Here is an 18,085-nt window from a genome sequence, read left to right as displayed (position 1 = left end):
GCTGCATCTGGCACAGGCCTCAGGCTGCTTCTACTCATGGTGGAAAGTGGCAGCAGCCGGCAGGTACAGGCAGGTCACATGGCAAGAGGAAGCAAGAGACAGAGAGAGGAGGTGCCAGGGTCTTTTAAACAACCAGCTCTCACTGTAACTAATAGAGCGAGAATTCACTCATTAATACCCCCTCCCCCAGGGAGAGCATTAATCCATTCATGAGAGATCTGCCCCCATGACTCAGTTTCCAACACTGCCACATTGGGGATCAAATTTCCACATGAGTTTTGGAGGGGACGACACATCCAAACTCCATCAACATGCTATAGTTTGAGTGTGTCCTTCAAAAGTTCATGTGTTGGAAACTCGATCCCCACTGTAACAGTGTTAAGGGGCTGGGAAATCCAATTATGGTATTTGAAAGGTGGGGCCTTTAAGAGGTGACTGGATCATGAGGACTATGCTCTTGTGAATGGATTGATCCATTTATGGAATAATGAGTCCTCATGGATGTGGACTGGTGGCTTTATAAGGAGAGCACACGTAAGTGCTCTTGCCACTCTCGCCTTGTGATACCCTGCCTTGCCACAGGCCTCTGCATTTCCCACCAAGAAGAAGGTCCTATGGACCTCGGACTTCCCAGCCTCTGAAACTGTAAGAAATAAAATACATTTTCTTATAAATTACCCAGTTTCAAGGGCTGGCCCGTGTCTCACTTGGGAGAGTGTGGTGCTGATAACACCAAGGCCACGGGTTCGGATCCCATATAGGGATGGCCGGTTGGCTCACTTGGGGGAGCGTGGTGCTGACAACACCAAGTCAAGGGTTAAGATCCCCTTACCAGTCATCTCTTCAATAAAATAAAATAAAATAAATATAATACCCACTTGTATATTGCCTAGAAAAAACTCACTTTAGCTTTAAGGACACACAGGCTGAAAGTGATACACAACATGTACCATGTGACTCAGCCATTCCACTACAAAGTAATTTACCTAAGAGAAATGAAAGTAAATATCCAACAATGACATGTACATGAATTTTCATAGCAGCTTTATTTGTAATAGTTCAAAACTGGAAACAGGCAAAATGTCCATCAACAGGTGACTAGCTAAACAAACTGAGATACATCCATACAATGAAATGCTACTTCACAGTGAAAAGGAATGAACTATTAATACATGCAACATCATGGAAGAATCTCAGAATAATTATGTTTAGTGAAAGAAGCCAGTCTAAAATACATACTGCATGACTGTAAATTCTAGCAAACGAAAATCTATAGTGACAGGAGATCTGTGGTTACTTGGGGATGGGAGGCAAGGAGCGAGGGATTACCAAGGGGTACAAAGAAACTTCTGGAAGTGGTGGCAATGTTCATTATCTTTACTGTGATAATGGTTTCATGGATTTATATGTATGTCAAAAGTCATCAGATAGATAAGGACCAGCCCGTGGCTTACTCAGGAGATTGTGGTGCTGATAACACCAAGGCCACGGGTTCAGATCCTATATAGGGATGGCCGGTTCACTCACTGGCTGAGCGTGGTGCTGACAACACCAAGTCAAGGGTTAAGATCCCCTTACTGGTCTTAAAAAAAAAAGTCATCAGATAGTACATTTTTAATATATGCAGCTTATTGTATGCCAATTATACCTCAATAAAGCTGTTTTAAATAAAAATAGAAGACAGCAACCGCAGGGCGAGGGCTCTGCCCAAGTTCTGTGCAGAACACTGGTGTCACACCATTCCTCTCCACTTGGCTTTGTCATCAAGGAAACAATTGTCCTAGTTTTTGTCTTCAATCCATTATAGAGTTTTATTGTTTGAGTGATTACTCTTCAATATTTAAAATTAGGGCTGGCTGGTTAGCTCAGTTGGTTAGTGGGGTGCTGGTAACACCAAGGTCAAGGGTTCAGATCCCCTAGCAGGGCAGCCACCAAAAAAAAAAAAAAAAAAAAAAAAAAACTCACTCGGTAGAGTGCGGTGCTAATAACACCAAGGCCCCGGGTTCGGATCCCACATAGGGATGGCCAGTTCGCTCACTGCCTGAGCGTGGTGCTGACAACACCAAGTCAAGGGTTAAGATCCCCTTACCGGTCATCCTTAAAAAAAAAAAAAAAAAAAAAAAGATGTGTAGCCCCTTATGTGAGTTGGGAACTGAGTCATAAATTGACCAAGAAATCATCAATACCTTTACAAATTTCTGGGGTCCTTCCTTATCCCATCCCCCATGCCCCTCAGAGGGGCCACCATCTTGAATTTTGTACTTTTCCTCCCCCCTCCCCTTTTTTTGGCAGCTGGCCAGTACAAGGATCTGGACCCTTGTCCTTCGTGTTATCAACACCACACTGAGCTAACCAATTGAGCTAACCAGCCAGCCCCCTTCCCTTGATTTTTAACAGAATTTTAACACATGTACATGTACTGCCAAATGATTTAGCTTTGCTTGTTTTTAAGCTTTATAAAATTCCATCATACTGTGTGTAGTTTTATGCAATTTACCGTTTTAATTTATCTCTAAGATTCATCTGTTCTTACATTATGTATACTACAGCATTTTCAGTCCTCTCAACAGCCCTGCAGTGGGCTGAGATGTGGTATACCTGGGAAAAGTAAAGATCTGCAAGATTGGTGATTCCCCCAGTCAAGGGGCCACACTCCAGGGCCTCCTGTACACATCACGTTCATTCCTTTGGGAATGAGTGCCTCCTGTGCACCAGGCAGCGAGCAGGTGCTGGACATGCTACAGGGAACATGGCAAGTCCCCTGCCATCCTGAAGCGCACGTAATGGCTCTCCCTTGAACATCACTGCCAGAAGGACTCCGAACATCCTGGGGTACCTGTCTCTTCTACTTATCTGGAAGAATGGCTTAAAGAGGCTGGTCTGACCCATCCCATACGTTTCCATCCATGGAGGACAATTTGACATCACCATGACAAATGCTGCCACCTGTGACCCAGCAATACTAGTTCCAGGAATTTATCCTATAGAAACACTTGAATATATACATAGTGGCACTGGTATAAGAATATGTATTGCAGTGTTGTCTGTAATATCAAAGTCATAGAAACAACTTAAACTTCTGTCAGTAGGGATCTAATTACAGTTCATTAACGTTAGTTATGGAAAATGCATAAAGTGTAATACCACTAACTATAAAAAATAAAGGAGAACATTGATCATGGAAAGATCTCCACGATATATTTTAAAAGGACAAGGTGAAGACAATATGTGGAATGCGTTACCACGTGTATAAAAAAGGGGGGCCGGCCCAGTGGCGCACTCGGTAGAGTGTGGCGCTTGGGAGCATGGCGGCGCTCCCGCGGAGGGTTCGGATCCCATATAGAGACCGGTCCGCTCACTGGTTGAGCGCGGTGCGGGTGCGACACCGAGGGTTGCGATCCCGTTGCCGGTCACGAAAAAAGACAAAAAAGAAAAAAAAAAAGGGGGGGGGGAATAAAATATACCAAATTGCTTAAATATGCATAAATACTTCTAGAAGGGTTCATAAGTAACTGAGACCTAGGTGGCTGGGGGACCAGGTAAGAGGAAGACTTTAATTATATCTCTTTTGTATTTAGTAAAATTATATACCATGGGCAAGAGCTACCTATTAAAAAATACATAAATACAATTTAAAGTTTTGGCCTTTCTGTGCACATTCCCTGGCGTTTTGGCCTTTCTTTGGCTTGTGGCCTGCTTTTGCTGGCAGCAAACATTTTATCAGAGGCCCTTGCTTTTCACAGGCGCCCCACTTTGGCACATCACACTGACACACCTAAGCCCCTTTTTGGGACAGAATCTGGGGGCTGGGGCAGGCTGCCACAAGGTGGCGCTGTCTGCTGCCTGCTGCTCTGTGGGAGGAGGCCAGCCCTCCCAGAGTGCCTGGGATCAGGGGCCTCTGCTGAGTGGGCGCTCACCACCCTGCCTGCACCCCCAACATACCCCCAAGAAATCTGGAAAACCCAAGGTTAGGAATTCACTTTATATCCTGTCACTCCCCCGATGTGGCCCATCAGATGCCCTCCAGGCAGGCACACACCTTCAGAATTTGGAAGTTTCCTCTTGCTTTCCTTTGGGTCTCCAGGGGAACATGGGTGTGAATGCCTGGTACACAAGAGGTGCAGCCCCTCCCCTGGTCTGGCTTCCCATTTCAGCCAAGAAACCTTCCTGGTCACTGGGAAGAGTCAGAGCAGCCAGGTCTCTGCTGGAGGGTGGACAGGGGGACAGTGTGATACTCGTGGGTGCCACTGAGTCTACTCACATGAGCTGCCGTCTACCCACCACCCATCCACTCACTCTTCATTCATTTAGCAAGTGTTTGCCGACGGCCCAGCAGGTGGAGAGAAGCTCTTGTTCAAACACTAGCTTTGGATGTTGGAAGGGTGGTAACGGGGCCAAACTTGACCTGATCCCTGGGCCTTTGCTCAAGCTTTTCCCTCAGATCTTCCTGCCCTCTGCAGGCCTGGGCTTGCCTGCAGACCCAGCCCTCCTTCAAGGCCAGCTCTCAGCCTGCTTCCTTGGCCTCACCTGCCCAAAGGCTCTGGTCAACAGCAGCCTGCCAGTACCTGGGGCAGCAGGGGACATGTGAGGACAGCAACGGAAAGCACAAGGTCAGTCTCAGGAGGACAGATGTGCCCTGGGATGCAGGATCCAGCAAGGGGAACGGCCCCTCCCCAGGAGCTGGCCCATATCTTGGTAGCAACCCCAGGACCTGGCACCAAGGAGGCCCTCTGGGAGTGTTTGTTAAGTGGACCCAGTCTAATCTTCCCAAAGACTAACCTGCAGTCTAACCTGATGACCAGCTGTATTCCGTTGTTCTGGGCATGACCAGGGATACTGCTACCTTGGCAGTCGGTGAGAGTCTGGGAAGCAGCCCCAGGCCTGGATGGGGCGCAGGTCATGGTAGCTATCATCTCCATAGGCATCAGCCTCCCTGGGAACGGAACAGCCTAATCGACTGGCCCCTCCTGGTCCCTTCCACCCAGTGAGATCCCACATGGGGCAGGGATGTCCCAGATGAGAGTCTCTCTGTTCAGGCCCCCCTCATCTGCATGAGTCTTTGGGGTGCCAAACTACAATGCAGTCACGAACCGCAAAGCTGAGGGCTAGTTCTCGGCAGGGGAGCCCAAAAAGACAAAGTAGAACTGAGATGGTTGCTGGGGGCCACCAGCCTCCCGTCACTTCTGCCTGGCTTCCCCCAAAACATAAGCAGCCCCACCCTTCCATGGGGCCCACAAAAAGGGAGGGAAGGAGGGAGATGAGGCAGTGGGCTCAGCTACCCCCACCCAAAGGGACCAGTGGAGTAAAACAAACCAGCTTTAATACCAATATAGTTCTCTCTTTTAAATACCATGTTCTCCAGGACAAAGTGCAGGGGTGGGCTCCTGGCAGAACGGGTGGAAAAAAACATGGAACAAAATGGAATGGATCAGCTGTGGCCACCCACATCCTGTCCAGGGCCCCCTGCCACGGGGCACTAGGGACTGTGCTGTCCCCAGGGGAGGGGGAGGTGACAGCAGCTTCCTGTGGTCCAGTTATTGCAGAGGTGGGGGTGGGCTCCCCTCCCCTCCCCAGCCCCAAAACACTTCTCAGGATCATTTCTGCCCTTCTGCCCAGCAGAACTGGAGCCTGGTCCCCTCTGATCTGGAAGGGCCCCTTCTGCTAAGGCATGCAGGCGGGTGGGGGCTGCCACTGGCCAGGCCCAGTGCTCAGTAACTGCTCTGATGGCCCGTGAGAATGTAGAGGTTGCTGTGCGCCCCCGGGTTCTCCGTGGGAATGCTCTCCAGTATGATGTCTCTGGATGGGAGAGAGAAGTGGAAGTGAGCAAGGCGGGAAGACACTTGAGCACATCTGTCCCTTCTCCGGCTTCAGGGATGTATGAAGGGGAGGCTGGGATGCCACTGCCTACCTGTGGGCCCCAAGTACTCGGAAGATCCTTGTCTCGTCTGTGATCTCCTGGGTCACCTGGGAAGACAAGGGGCATTGAGGCCACCCCAGCGAGTCCTCTCCAAAAGGGTGGGAGCAGCCAGGTCCCTGAAGCCCACTTACCTCGTTGGTGTCCAGGCTACGGCCCTGCATCCCATGGCTCCAGAAGGCCAGCACGCTGTCCTGCAGACACACTAGGGAGTGCAGGGGTGGGCTCCTGGCAGAACGGGTGGAAAAAAACATGGAACAAAATGGAATGGATCAGCTGTGGCCACCCACATCCTGCCCAGGGCCCCCTGCCACGGGGCACTAGGGACTGTGCTGTCCCCAGGGGAGGGGGAGGTGACAGCAGCTTCCTGTGGTCCAGTTATTGCAGAGGTGGGGGTGGGCTCCCCTCCCCTCCCCAGCCCCAAAACACTTCTCAGGATCATTTCTGCCCTTCTGCCCAGCAGAACTGGAGCCTGGTCCCCTCTGATCTGGAAGGGCCCCTTCTGCTAAGGCATGCAGGCGGGTGGGGGCTGCCACTGGCCAGGCCCAGTGCTCAGTAACTGCTCTGATGGCCCGTGAGAATGTAGAGGTTGCTGTGCGCCCCCGGGTTCTCCGTGGGAATGCTCTCCAGTATGATGTCTCTGGATGGGAGAGAGAAGTGGAAGTGAGCAAGGCGGGAAGACACTTGAGCACATCTGTCCCTTCTCCGGCTTCAGGGATGTATGAAGGGGAGGCTGGGATGCCACTGCCTACCTGTGGGCCCCAAGTACTCGGAAGATCCTTGTCTCGTCTGTGATCTCCTGGGTCACCTGGGAAGACAAGGGGCATTGAGGCCACCCCAGCGAGTCCTCTCCAAAAGGGTGGGAGCAGCCAGGTCCCTGAAGCCCACTTACCTCGTTGGTGTCCAGGCTACGGCCCTGCATCCCATGGCTCCAGAAGGCCAGCACGCTGTCCTGCAGACACACTAGGAGGGCCAGGCTGCCATCAGCCCAGCGCCTGCCCTGAGGGGGCTGCCTCCCCTGCCCCACCCAGGCCCAGATCTAGGCCACAGAGGTCCTCACTGACCTCACTGACCCCAGGATGGCTCCGAGAGGGGCTGGGGGATCTGGCTCCTCATCCTCTGCCAGGCCCCCATCCTCCACCTCTGGCTCACTCACCCACAGTCTCAATGGGGAAATCAAAGGTCAGCTCAGGTGCCAGCGTGGCCGTGGGCTCACCCTGCAGGTTGACAATCCTCACGCAGCCTGCACAGGGAGAGGGCTGGTGGGTGGTGACGGGGTGGCTCCCCTTGCCCCCCACATGGCGCTACCCCCCAGCACTGCACTCACGTTCAAAGCTGACCAAGACTGTGTCCCTGTCCACCTGGATCACCTGCTGGGCCGAGCCCGGGATGCCCTCTGCAGGCAGAGAAGGGAGACACCATCTGGCTGAGCCTCCAGGACACCCTGGCCCCAAGAGGACATGGGATATGCTACAGCCAGCTGTTGGCCACGAGCACACTGCAGCCTTGCAACAGTCCCATGGGGTTGGGATACCTAACATCACCCCATGGCCAGGGCACTGAGGCTCAGAGAGGACAAATGACCCATCTTCAGGCTCGCAGGGAGCAGGGGTGGAGTCCCAGGGGGCCATGGGACAGTTCCAGAGTCAGGCAAACCAGGCTTCTTGGTCCAGTTACTGTGTGACCTGGAACAAGTCACTGTACTTCTCTGAGCCTCAGTTTCCTCATTCATAACCCAAGCATGAGGATGCCTACCTTCAAGGGCCATTGTGAGGATCAAGAATGAAATCCTGGGCTGGCCGGTTAGCTCAGTTGCTTAGAAAGGGTTTGAATCCCAGCAACGGCCACCCACCAAAAAAAAAAAAGAAATCCTGGGTGTGAAAACTCTGGCTTGGGTCTGGCACCCAGGAGGGCCTCAGCCCATGTGTGCCTTCCCTCACCTTCACCCATCGCCACTCACTAGTGCCCCTGAGCTGTCGCAACACCAGCGTGCTGCTTCCTTGCTCAGAACGGAGGCCTCCGGTGCCTGCCTTGCCAGATTTGGCTCTTCCCTGCAGCCCCTGCCTTGGTCCAGAGCAGCGACGGCCAGTTGTTTCTTAGCTGCCAAGCCCTTCGGTTTAATAGAATCTTTTACAGAAGCCCAGCTGAAACTCATTGAAGGGAGGCTGGGAGCTCCAGACCCCACTTGGTAGCCCTTGGGCCCCCAAGGTCTCCATGGAGCTGGAGGCTATTGGGAGCCCAGTTTGAGGGCCTGGCCCCTCCCTCCCTCCCTCTCTCTCTGATGCACACCCCCCAACACATACTCAGCAGCCCAGCCCTCCTGCTCACCAGGTGGGATGAGGATGTCAGGGGTCAGGCCAGCCTCCAGGGGCAAGATATGGAACAGGACTCGGCAGCCAGGCCCCTCGGGCCCCTCGGCCCCCACACACACCTGCGGCAGCTCCTTTCCATCCAGCACCAGCGGCTCCAGCATCCCAGCCAGGCTGGGCAGGGGGCTGGAGAAGTTCTGGGAGGCAGCAGGGATGCTCAGGTCTCCATTTCTCCCCCCAAGCCCTCTGCCCCCCGCTTGAGGGTTCCTGGGCCTCCCCACCTTCAGCAGCAGGAACTTCTGCAGCGGCTCGTACCACTGTAGCAGGAGCAGGCTGGTGGGCAGGGCAGCCAGCAGGAAGGTGCTGCCCGTGTAAGGGTTCCGCACTGCAAGGGAAATAGGCAGTGGTCACTGGGCTGGGCCCGCACTTGCACCTGTGCCCAGCCCTGCCCAGCCCCTGCTCTTACCCACACGACACTGCAGGCAGCCTTTGGTGTCGGGGATCTTGGTGGAAAGGGCAAAGCGCCTGTAGGGGTGACAACCAGAATATATGTCATCCATGGACCAGGCCCCTGCAGGGCCCTATGAGGCGCGCACTACCATCTCTCCGCTGTACAGGTGAGAGGCCGAGGCTCAGAGAGGCACAGAAACCTGCCCGAGCAACAGCTGTGCAGGGCAGAGGGTCTGAAGCAGGTCTTGTGGCGCTACAGCCCAGAGGGCCCCTGTCAAGTCCAGGGCTTTGGATCACAGAATTACCTCTAGCTCTGTGTGAGTCTGGTCAAGTCACTTAACCTCTCTGTGCCTCGATGTCCTTATCTGTATAGTGGGGATAACAGTGGTGCCTACCTCATGGGGTCACAGAGAGGATTTCATGAGTGAATGTGGGGCAAGCCCCGGCAGAGCCCCCACACCGTGTGCGCTCACAGAGGGCAGCTTGTATCCTCCCACACTATTACTTCACACCGATTTCAAGTCACTGAAAATCTTTTTTAGGTGAAGGCAGTGCATAAATGAAGAAATGAAAGAATAAAAGAGAGCACGCAGGGGCCGGGAGCTGACGTGGTTCCAGCTCCGCCAGGCAGCACAGGCACTCATGGCCCATCTCACAGATGAGCAAAGGGCCCAAGGAGGTTAAAGGACCTCGAACAGCAAATGCCTGCCCCCTGCCTCTGTGGCTGAGGCTACAGCCCGGGTGGCCAGGGGGCGGCACACCTTGTGGCCTAGGGAGATGTGGTGAGGGGTGCTCATCACAGGGGTCCGTGCCTTGGTTACCAGGGGTCCTCCAAGCCCCCAGGGAACCCTCCAAGCCCGCTTCTTCCTCTGGGGAACAGGGCTACATGTCAGCAGCCCTGCCCCCTCCCAGCAAGCCAGGCCCTGGCTGTACCTTCTGCCAGGACGTGGGCCTGCCAAGGAAGTCACCGTCTGTCTCTCGCTGCCCCTCTGCCCTGGCTCCTCCCTCTGCACTTGTTCCTCCCACTCTCTTCCCCAACTGGCCTTTGGACGGGACAGAGGCATATTTTTGTATTTGATTTTTTTCTTCAAACAATTCTGGTTCTCTGTTTTTTCCATTCAAAGTGGACACTGTGACTCTGAGATTTCCCAGACACAGGCCCAAAGCTGTCGATGACTCGTCGGGGCTCTGACGGGCCTGTTTCCTGCAGGTCCTGGGCCAAAGCACAGACTCACTTGGGGACTGAGCTCAGGAAGCCCTGAGGCCACAGTGCTCCAGATGCAGTCCTGGCGTGAGCATGCTGCAGGAAGGGCACGGCCTTCCCGATCTCCCCAGCTGGTGCAGCCACTGCCTGGCCTCCCCGACCCTGCCTGCTGGGTCCACAGGCTTCCACCACCACCCATTGGGTCATGACAACGTCTGAGCCCACAGCCCGGCCCCCCTCTCGTGGGAGCTCCATCCCTACCCAGCCATGGACTGATGGACATCCCACTTGCACATCTAATAAGCATCTTAATGCAACAAAATTGAACTCAGCTCCCCCGAAACCTGCTCCACCCACAGCTCGTGACAGCTGCATCCTTCCCATTGTCTAGGCCAAAAACCCTGGAGTCAGCCTTGAATCCTCTTTCCCTTCCATCCACCATTGATCATCAGGAAATCCTGCTGGCTCGCCTTCAAAGTACAACCAGAATCTGACCACTTTCCACCTCCTTCACTGCTGCCGCGGCCTGAGCCACCATGACCTCCACCTGCTTACTGCGACAGCCTCCTGACGGGTCTCCCTGCTTCCACCCTCACCCCCTTCACTCTGTCAACACAACAGCTCATGAAGACCTCAGTCTGTGTCACTTCTCTGCAGTGGCCCCCAGGCTGCTTTGAGTTAAAGCAAAGGCCTCATTGTGGCCACAGGGCCCTGTCCATTCTCTCCCTGTCACTCCATACATTCTGGACACACTGGCTTCCTCGAACATGCCAGGCCTGTGCCTGCCCCAGGGCCTTTGCACAGGCCATCCTCTCTGCTTAGGATGCCCTTTTGTCAGATATTCACAGGGCTTGCTCTTTCACCTCCTCTAAGTCTTTGCTCAAGCAGCACTTTCTCAGCGAGGCCTTTCCTGACCACCCTGTTTAAAACTGCAATCCAAGGGCCGGCCTATGGCTCACTTGGGAGAGCGTGGTGCTGACAACACCAAGCCAAGGGTTAAGATCCCCTTACCAGTCATCTTTTAAAGAAAAACAAAAACAAAAAACTGCAATCCACACCCCACCCTATGGTGCCCTTCTGCATGGAACACTCCCCCTTGACACACCACTGCAGTTACGTTGACTACTATCTGTTGCCCCACAAGAAAGTGACAAGAAGATATGGGGCAGGGTCTCCTTAGTTTGTGGATGTATCTCAAGCCCCAGAATACTGCCTGGCACATGGGAGGTGCCAGGCAGATATTTGTTGAGTGACTGAATGAATGCCTCTCCTCTCGGACATCCCCTGAGCACCTCATAAAACAGACAAAGCTGACCTCATTATCTTTCCACAATCTGCTCCACCAGAGGCCCGCTGATCCCTCCTGGTCCCTCACCCTCACTACAACCAGTCCCCAAATCATGTCAATTCTACTTCCTAAATATTGCTCAAGTCCGGGAACAGAAGTAGCAACAGGAACGAGTGGCACTGAATTGTTAGCTGGTGGAATGCTGGCTTCACCCTCACTACAACCAGTCCCCAAATCATGTCAATTCTACTTCCTAAATATTGCTCAAGCCCGGGAACAGAAGTAGCAACAGGAACGAGTGGCACTGAATTGTTAGCTGGTGGAATGCTGGCCTGGAACGGCAGGCAGCCATCACTTGACAAGAGAGCCCGCACGAGGACGAAGAAGAGAGGAAACAGAGCCCAGGGATGCAGAGTGGCTCCTGCTGGTGCACGGAAGCCTGGATCCCGCTGGGCCTGGAGCTAACCCTACTCCCAAGCTTTCATTTACATGAGCTGTTAAACTCCCTTTTAAGCTTAACCGGTGAATTGAATCCCCTCCAACAGGAGGAGTGCTGATCAGCACACAGAGGGATCCTTTCAGAACTGAAGCCCAAATCTTGGGCCTGACATCCAAGGAAGGGCTCTGCCACATGTGCACCTTCCTCTCGGGCTACCCCGCCTCCCCCCTCAGGCCACACACACAGAGCTCTCCAGACCACCAGGCTGCTTTGCCCCACCCCCACATGCCTTCACTCTGCCCCTGCCCGAACCCTTGACACTCCTTCACACTTCATGGGCTCGCCTGGACCCTCTGAAGCCCCCCAGCCTCTCCCTGCTCTCCTTCTAGTTCAGTCCAGCACCAGGTGCTACTGACTGTTCATGGGTTGGCATCTCCCTCTTCTCCTGAGAGCAAGGACTATTTGGCTCATTATGTCCCCAAGCCCAGCATAGGGCCCAGCATAAGTGCTCAGTAAATGTTTGCTTAACATCAAACTAAGGCCCACATTCTAACAACCACAGTTCCCACAATTTGCAAAGCTCATCCACAATGTCCTTGCTTCCCAACAAACCTGGAGGGAAGAGGAAGAGGAGGCTGTTGACTAAGAAGGAAACTGGGACTCAAAGAGGTAAAGTGACATGTCTAAGATCACAACAGTCCCAGTACTGGCCAAGGCACATTCTAACCCTGCTCTGCCCCTCTGGTCCCCCTCCCTGCACACGTAGGGTCCCTGACCTGGGGATGATGCGCTGGGTGAGGCGGTTGGTGGGGATGGAGAGAGGAACCTGTTGCTGCAGTCTCCGCTGCTCAAACAGGCCTGGGAGGTCATGGGCCCAGATGTGCGTGGATTTCCCTGCCAAGGGGAGAGAGATGGAGGCTCAGAGCACTGCTGAGCACAGTGTTGCAGGGGCTGGGGGTGTTGCAGGCCCAACCTCCCTGCCTGCCCACCTGTACCTGAGAGTGACAGCAGCACATTGTTCACGCAGTAGAGCCAGGAGCAGCGGTGTGAAATCAGCTGGAGGCGAGAGAGGCAGATGGACAGGGGCCCAGGAGCCCAGGCCCTGGCCCTCTACTCTACACAGCAGCTGGGCCTCACCTTCTCCAGTGTGTCCTCATGCAGCTCATGCAGGTTGAGTGTGTAGATGCCTTCCTCGGCCCCCACCAACAGGAACTGGTCTGCAGGTTTGGGTATGGGGTCAGAGGCCAGTGACACCCCTTGGCCCAAGCAGGGGGATTTCCAGGCTCCTGCTTCCTCCCTGCCCCTAGCCTACCTCGAGTAATAGGGTGAATCCAGGTGACAGCAGCATGGATCCGCAGGGGGCAGCCGTTGAAGACCTTGGAGAAGCAGGCGCCCATCTGTGGAGGAGACAAGAGTCTGGGGACGGAGTGCAGGAGCAGCGGGTGGTCGGGCCGTGGAGCTGTGGGGCAAACACTTACGTGCACCTTGGGGGTTGGGGGGAGCCCGTGACAGCACGATCTCTGGGAGGGAAAGGAGTCAGGTTCGAGGTGATATCCACAGCCACCCTTCTGCCCACTCCCTCTGTCGCAACCCTTACCTCAGGATCCTCCCGCTGCTTCATGGTGGCCCAGGTGGTGGGCAGAAGTGGGGGGCTGTCAGGGCCTGGGAGATGTGGGGGCAGAGTTCCTGCAGGCACAGACCCGCTGTGATTTCCAGCCCCAGCCTCACCCTGGGCCTGTGTCCTGGCCTCCAAAGCCCAGAACTCACCTGGGGGGCTGAATCGAGGGTCCTCAGCAGGAGGCTCAGAGGGGGGCAGCCCGAAGGGGGCCCGCTTGACGGTTCCCATGGCATCATCTGGGAAGTCCAGCTCCTGGCAGGAGGGTTGGGGGCCCAGCCCAGCTGTGAGCAGGTCACTCTGTACCCACCCCAACTGCACCCTCTGCAGCAGTCTCCCCATCTCAGCTCTAGTCTCCCTGCCCTAGCTCCAGCTTCCCTCTGCTTCGCACCTGGAGTTCCGAAGCTGGCCGGATGGTCAGGCTCCTGTGCAGGACAAACCAGAAGGAAAAGCAGTATAAGATAGGACTGGCTCTCAGGCCTGGCCAGCCCTGCCCCTCCCCAGGCCCAACCCTCACCGTTCCTCCAGGGCCTCCTGGACCGACTGCAGCAGGCTCCTGGGCAGGGAGGGAAAGGGGTCAGAGGTCAGCCTCTCTGCTGCCCCTACCCCTCCCTGTAGCTTCCCTCGCCCTCACTTACCCACTCAGCTCCTCCTTTCCCAGCACTGTCCACTCTTCCTCCCACTGGGAGAAACCGAGGCAGAGAGACCGGGGGAGAAGCAGAGAGAGAGAGGGGCAACATGAGCAGACAATCATAAGGTTGCAGGAGAGAGAAGACAGACACACAGACAGAAAGTGGGACAGTAATAGGCAAGACACTTGTGAGAAACAGAGAAAGACAGTGAGAGGCAAGGAAGCCAAGAGATCATGAGAGAGAGGAACAGACAGACAGCAAGAAAGCCAGGCACAGGGAGAGGCTGAGACTCGGAGCAAAAAGAGATATGGTGACAGACACACAGCAAGCGCAGAAACAGCGAATCAGAGAGTCGGTGACAGGTGAACTGAGGCAGAGAAATGTGGCTGAACTGGGTGGGGGTGGGGTGGGATGGGAGCTCAGGCATGTGACAGGCCCAGTTTTTAGAAAGGTGTGGTCATCCTGCCACCTTCCCGTGGCCCAGGAAGGAGCCCCTAGCCCTTCAGGTCCTGAGGCCCAAGGCCCAGGCAGCCCCTGCTCCAAAGCTCCCTTGCTTTGAGATCTCAGCCTCCATCAGGGCCAGCGACCCGGCCCCGCCCCCGCCCTCCCCACACAGCCTCACCGGCTCATTTAGCGGGTCCGTTTCCTTCCTGCGTGGGGCACCAAACTTCACCTGGTGAACTGGCGGGCCCGGAGTACAGCGGTTAGGGAACCAGAGTCTCAGGATCGACCCCCACACTCACGCTAAATCTGTGCACACACAGCCCCTCCTGCAGACTCACACTGGATCTCTGAGGGGGTCCTCTCGGCTGGGCCGTGCTGACCCCGGGAATGAATGGTGTCTGGAAACATGTCATAAGTCTAAGAAAGAACAGAGACGGTGGGCGTGTACCTGGCACTCACCTCACACCCGGTACCGTTCCAGGTGCTCTACACATACCACCATGTTTTGTTTTCACAACAACCCTCAGAGATTATTGGGAGATGAAATGGCACCCTCATCTCACAGATGAGAAAACCAGCACAGAGAGGTCAAGTAACTTGCCAAAGGTCACACAGAAAACAAGATGATGGCTTAGTCATGGTCATGGTCAGCCTGGCGCAAGGGCTGGGGAACCTATCAAGGGAGTGTTAGGGAGGTGAGACCCAGCTCAGGAAAGATTCCTACTGGGTGGGCTCAACTGGGGGGCAGCTCAACTGAAGGGTGCTGGAATTACGTGAGAGGGACCTTAACCTACCACCTTTGAACTCCTTCCAATCAGGCCAGGCCAAGACCCGTTTCCCAGCCCCCCTCACTTACCTCCAGCTCACAGTCTTCAGGGGAGGGGGTTCCCAGGTGGGGGTCATTGGCTTTGTCCAAGAGCTGCGTGAGGAGGGCCCGAGGGAGTGGCTGGGTTGTGAATGGGTGCTGGAGGATTGAGGGGGCGGTCGGGTTGGTCCCTGTCCTCCAGGCCCGTTTTGGAGCACTGCCCCCGCTGCCCTGCCCCTGCCTCCCACCTGCAGAAGCTTCTCTGCTGTTGGCCTCTTCTTGGGGTTCTTGGTGAGGGCCAACTTGAGGAAATGGTGGAAGTTCTGGGTCCTAGTGGGCACAAAAGCCCCCCATGCCCAGACCCAGGTTAGCCCTCACACAGAGAATCCTGCCAGCTGCCACCTGCCACACTCCAGAGGAGTCTGCTGGGCCCACCCAGGAAGGAGCCAGCCTGAGGCCAAGGGCAGCTGGCCTGAGCAATACTTGCGCTGTTGCAACATTGCAGCTCCCCCGTCACCAACCGTCTGCCCTTCTTCTCCGTCCACACCGGGTCCTTGGCCCAGAGGTGGGCACCAGGCCCCTCCCTCAGATGACCATGTAAAGGCCCGGAGAGGGCAGAGCTGTCGAGGCTGCACCCTGGGAGTCGGCAGAAGGCTCCTCTGGCATGGGGCCTGGCTGAAAAGGAGGTCCCAGCAGGGGGATGTGCGCCCTCACCAGCAAGTCTTGTCTCTCAGCTTGGGTGGCTGGAAGCTGCTCTTTGACATGAGCATCAGGGCCCTGTGGAGGGTACAAAGTCAGGAGTCGAAGGTCAGCAGGGCAAGGGTCAGGCAAGGGGCAAGTGTGGGGCTGACCTCATGGGGTGCAGGTGGAATAGAGGGGGCTGCAGTTCGCCCAGCTCAATGGCGGTGATGCCCAGGGCCCAGACGTCACACAGCTCGTTGTAGCCACCTTTGCGCTCCACAGCAGCCACCTCCGGAGCCATCCTAGAGGTGGAGTCAGAGATGGGATAGGCGGGTGCCGCACCTGAGGCCCCTGCTCCCTCTGCCCAAGGTGTAGCCTCACCAGTACGGAGACCCAATGAAAGACCTCCGCTTGGCCACAGACGCCGTCAGCTCGCCTGACACCCCAAAGTCAGCTGCAGGGAAAAACAGCTACTCTCATCAGCCCTCTGGCTGCCACTCACCACCCCACCCAAGGGTTCAGGATGCACCTGGCAGGGCTCAGATGGGCAGACAGCCCAGGTTCACCCACAGCTGCCACAGGCCCAAAGCAAGGCCAGGTCCCTCTCCTGAGAGGGGTCCACCACCCTCTATCCCTGACCGAATGCCTGATCCCACGTCAGACTCCATATAGACCCAACCTCATCCAGCCGCTAGCAGGAAAGGAGCACAGTGCCATTTTCTCAATGGGAAAACTGACTCAAGTGGTAAAGTGACTTGCCCGAGGACACCCAGCACTTGAGTCCAGATTCTTGCTAAGACTTCCAGAGCACCCACAGAACCCTCACCCTGAATGCATCCCCGGGTACTGACCCAACTTGACATCTCCCTGGAGAGTGAGGAGAAGGTTGGCTCCCTGTGGGAATGGAGGAGAGAGAATCCCATCTGGTGCCCCGAAGAGGCTCCTCCACCCTCCCTCGATGCCCCTGGCCAGACCCCTACCTTAATGTCTCTGTGGATCTTCCCCTGAGAATGCAAGTGGTGGAGCCCCTGGGGACAAAGAGAAGTCCCTGGGAACAGCTATGCAGCACTACCCCATCTCTCCTGAACCCCCTCTCAGGACTGGGGCCCCCCACCCAAGCCACTTCCTCCTCCCCTCTCCCCTAACAGGAAGTGACTGAGCCAAGAGGGAAATGGGCTGCTTCCTGCAACGGGGCTGGGGCCCCTTTCCCCAGACCCCACAGCCCCTCTGGCCAGCTCTACCTGAGGCACTCCATGCACCTCCCCGCCCCCACACTTGTCAGCTGGGCTCTCAGCCCACAGCTCCTGGGGATTGGAGGATGTGAGAGCCTCAGGGGCCCAGCTACCTTCAGTGCCTCTCGGCAGACATAGGCAATCTGCCGTTCCTCCAGGGGTCCTGTGGCTGAAATAGAAAGGGTGAGGGCTGGCACGGGGGCTGGGGGATATGCTGACCTTCCCAGGCCACCTTGTGTTGGCCGCATCCCTTGCTAGTGTAGTCTGGGATACTGAGCCCAGAGAAGGGCAGCATTTCTCTCAAGGTCACACAGCCAGTTGGGAGGAGGGCCCAAGTCCGGGGCTTGGACTCTCCCCTACTGCCCCCCACCCCCGTGTTGGGGTGGGGATGGGGGGAAAGGTCGTAATCCTCTGGGGCCTGAGGCTCTGGCCCTCACCGTGGTAAATTTCCTGCAGGGACCCCCCTCCACAGAACTCCATGCAGATCCACAAGCGGTCATTCCTGGGGGGACACAGAGCTGAGTGGGGACACAGCAGGTCACATGGGGGCTGTCTGGGGGCTGGAGAATAAAGCAGCCTCACCTGAGGTAGCTGCCAATGTAGGCCACCACATTGGGATGGCGGCACTCACGCAGAATGGTGATTTCCTGCTGGAGAGAGCTGATGTCGTCCCCTGGGGAGCACAACGCATCATGTGGGGGTGCGCATAGGGGTCGCGCTGACTCAGTGCTCCCATCTGCAAAATGGGCACAGAGTGCCTCCCTCCGGGCCAGAGAGAGGTGCCAGGCGACGGTAGCTCCTGGGGCCTGCCTCTCGGGGGGTCTCAGAAATGTCAAGTCTCGGCCCCTCACGCCGCGCCCGCCAGCGCGCTGCCCTCCCTCCTACGCAGAGGCCCCGGCCCGGGCCCTCACCTGGGTCTAGCTTGACTATCTTCACGGCGGCCAGTTCGGACGTGACCGTGTCACGGGCCTGCAGGGGCGGAGGGGGCGACGCGGGATGAGGAGGGGGCGGGGCTGGGGGCCGGGGGCTGGACCCCGGCAGGGCGCCGAGCGTGCACCCTCCTCCCGGCTCT

General features: G+C 55.9%; 1 protein-coding gene and 2 long non-coding RNA genes across 5 annotated transcripts in view; 1 reads left to right on the top strand and 2 right to left on the bottom strand.

The window, feature by feature from the left end:
- Window positions 1-3,185, top strand: part of LOC103590608 — a 12,461-nt gene extending 9,276 nt beyond the window's left edge. The window contains exon 2 of the long non-coding RNA XR_550484.1: window positions 2,550-3,185. This is a non-coding gene — a long non-coding RNA (uncharacterized LOC103590608). The remainder of the gene's footprint in view (window positions 1-2,549) is intronic.
- Window positions 3,186-5,459: 2,274 nt separating this feature from the next.
- Window positions 5,460-6,120, bottom strand: LOC103590606. Its single transcript, XR_550483.1, has 3 exons — window positions 6,049-6,120; window positions 5,909-5,964; window positions 5,460-5,796 (listed from the first exon to the last, which is right to left on the bottom strand). It is a non-coding gene; the product is annotated as an uncharacterized LOC103590606 (long non-coding RNA).
- A 10-nt stretch (window positions 6,121-6,130) lies between these two features.
- MAP4K2 (mitogen-activated protein kinase kinase kinase kinase 2) lies at window positions 6,131-17,976 on the bottom strand. 3 transcript variants are annotated; one of them, XM_008572863.1, is made up of 31 exons: window positions 17,925-17,976; window positions 17,596-17,686; window positions 17,451-17,515; window positions 17,127-17,182; window positions 16,762-16,809; window positions 16,633-16,675; window positions 16,163-16,235; window positions 15,952-16,083; window positions 15,815-15,877; window positions 15,349-15,430; window positions 15,152-15,259; window positions 14,634-14,712; window positions 14,474-14,532; window positions 13,858-13,901; window positions 13,737-13,775; window positions 13,611-13,644; window positions 13,372-13,474; window positions 13,202-13,290; window positions 13,083-13,124; window positions 12,917-13,001; window positions 12,742-12,821; window positions 12,600-12,660; window positions 12,381-12,498; window positions 8,690-8,748; window positions 8,505-8,608; window positions 8,243-8,420; window positions 7,242-7,310; window positions 7,071-7,157; window positions 6,807-6,877; window positions 6,667-6,722; window positions 6,131-6,554 (listed from the first exon to the last, which is right to left on the bottom strand). In XM_008572863.1, exons 3-31 carry the CDS (start codon window positions 17,491-17,493, stop codon window positions 6,467-6,469), a joined length of 2,193 nt encoding a protein of 730 aa, XP_008571085.1. In that variant the 5' UTR covers window positions 17,494-17,515; window positions 17,596-17,686; window positions 17,925-17,976; the 3' UTR covers window positions 6,131-6,466. The 3 variants fall into 3 exon arrangements, with proteins under 3 accessions (XP_008571085.1, XP_008571086.1, XP_008571084.1); XM_008572864.1 differs by having other exon boundaries at window positions 13,202-13,266; XM_008572862.1 differs by lacking the exons at window positions 13,083-13,124; window positions 17,925-17,976 and having other exon boundaries at window positions 17,596-17,680.
- Window positions 17,977-18,085: the final 109 nt, after the last annotated feature.

The sequence above is a fragment of the Galeopterus variegatus genome, unplaced genomic scaffold (genome assembly GCF_000696425.1).
Source record: "Galeopterus variegatus unplaced genomic scaffold, G_variegatus-3.0.2 Scaffold845, whole genome shotgun sequence".
Classification (NCBI taxonomy): domain Eukaryota; kingdom Metazoa; phylum Chordata; class Mammalia; order Dermoptera; family Cynocephalidae; genus Galeopterus; species Galeopterus variegatus.
Note: the sequence above shows the minus strand (reverse complement) of the source record. Positions and strands in the feature narration are given on the sequence as shown.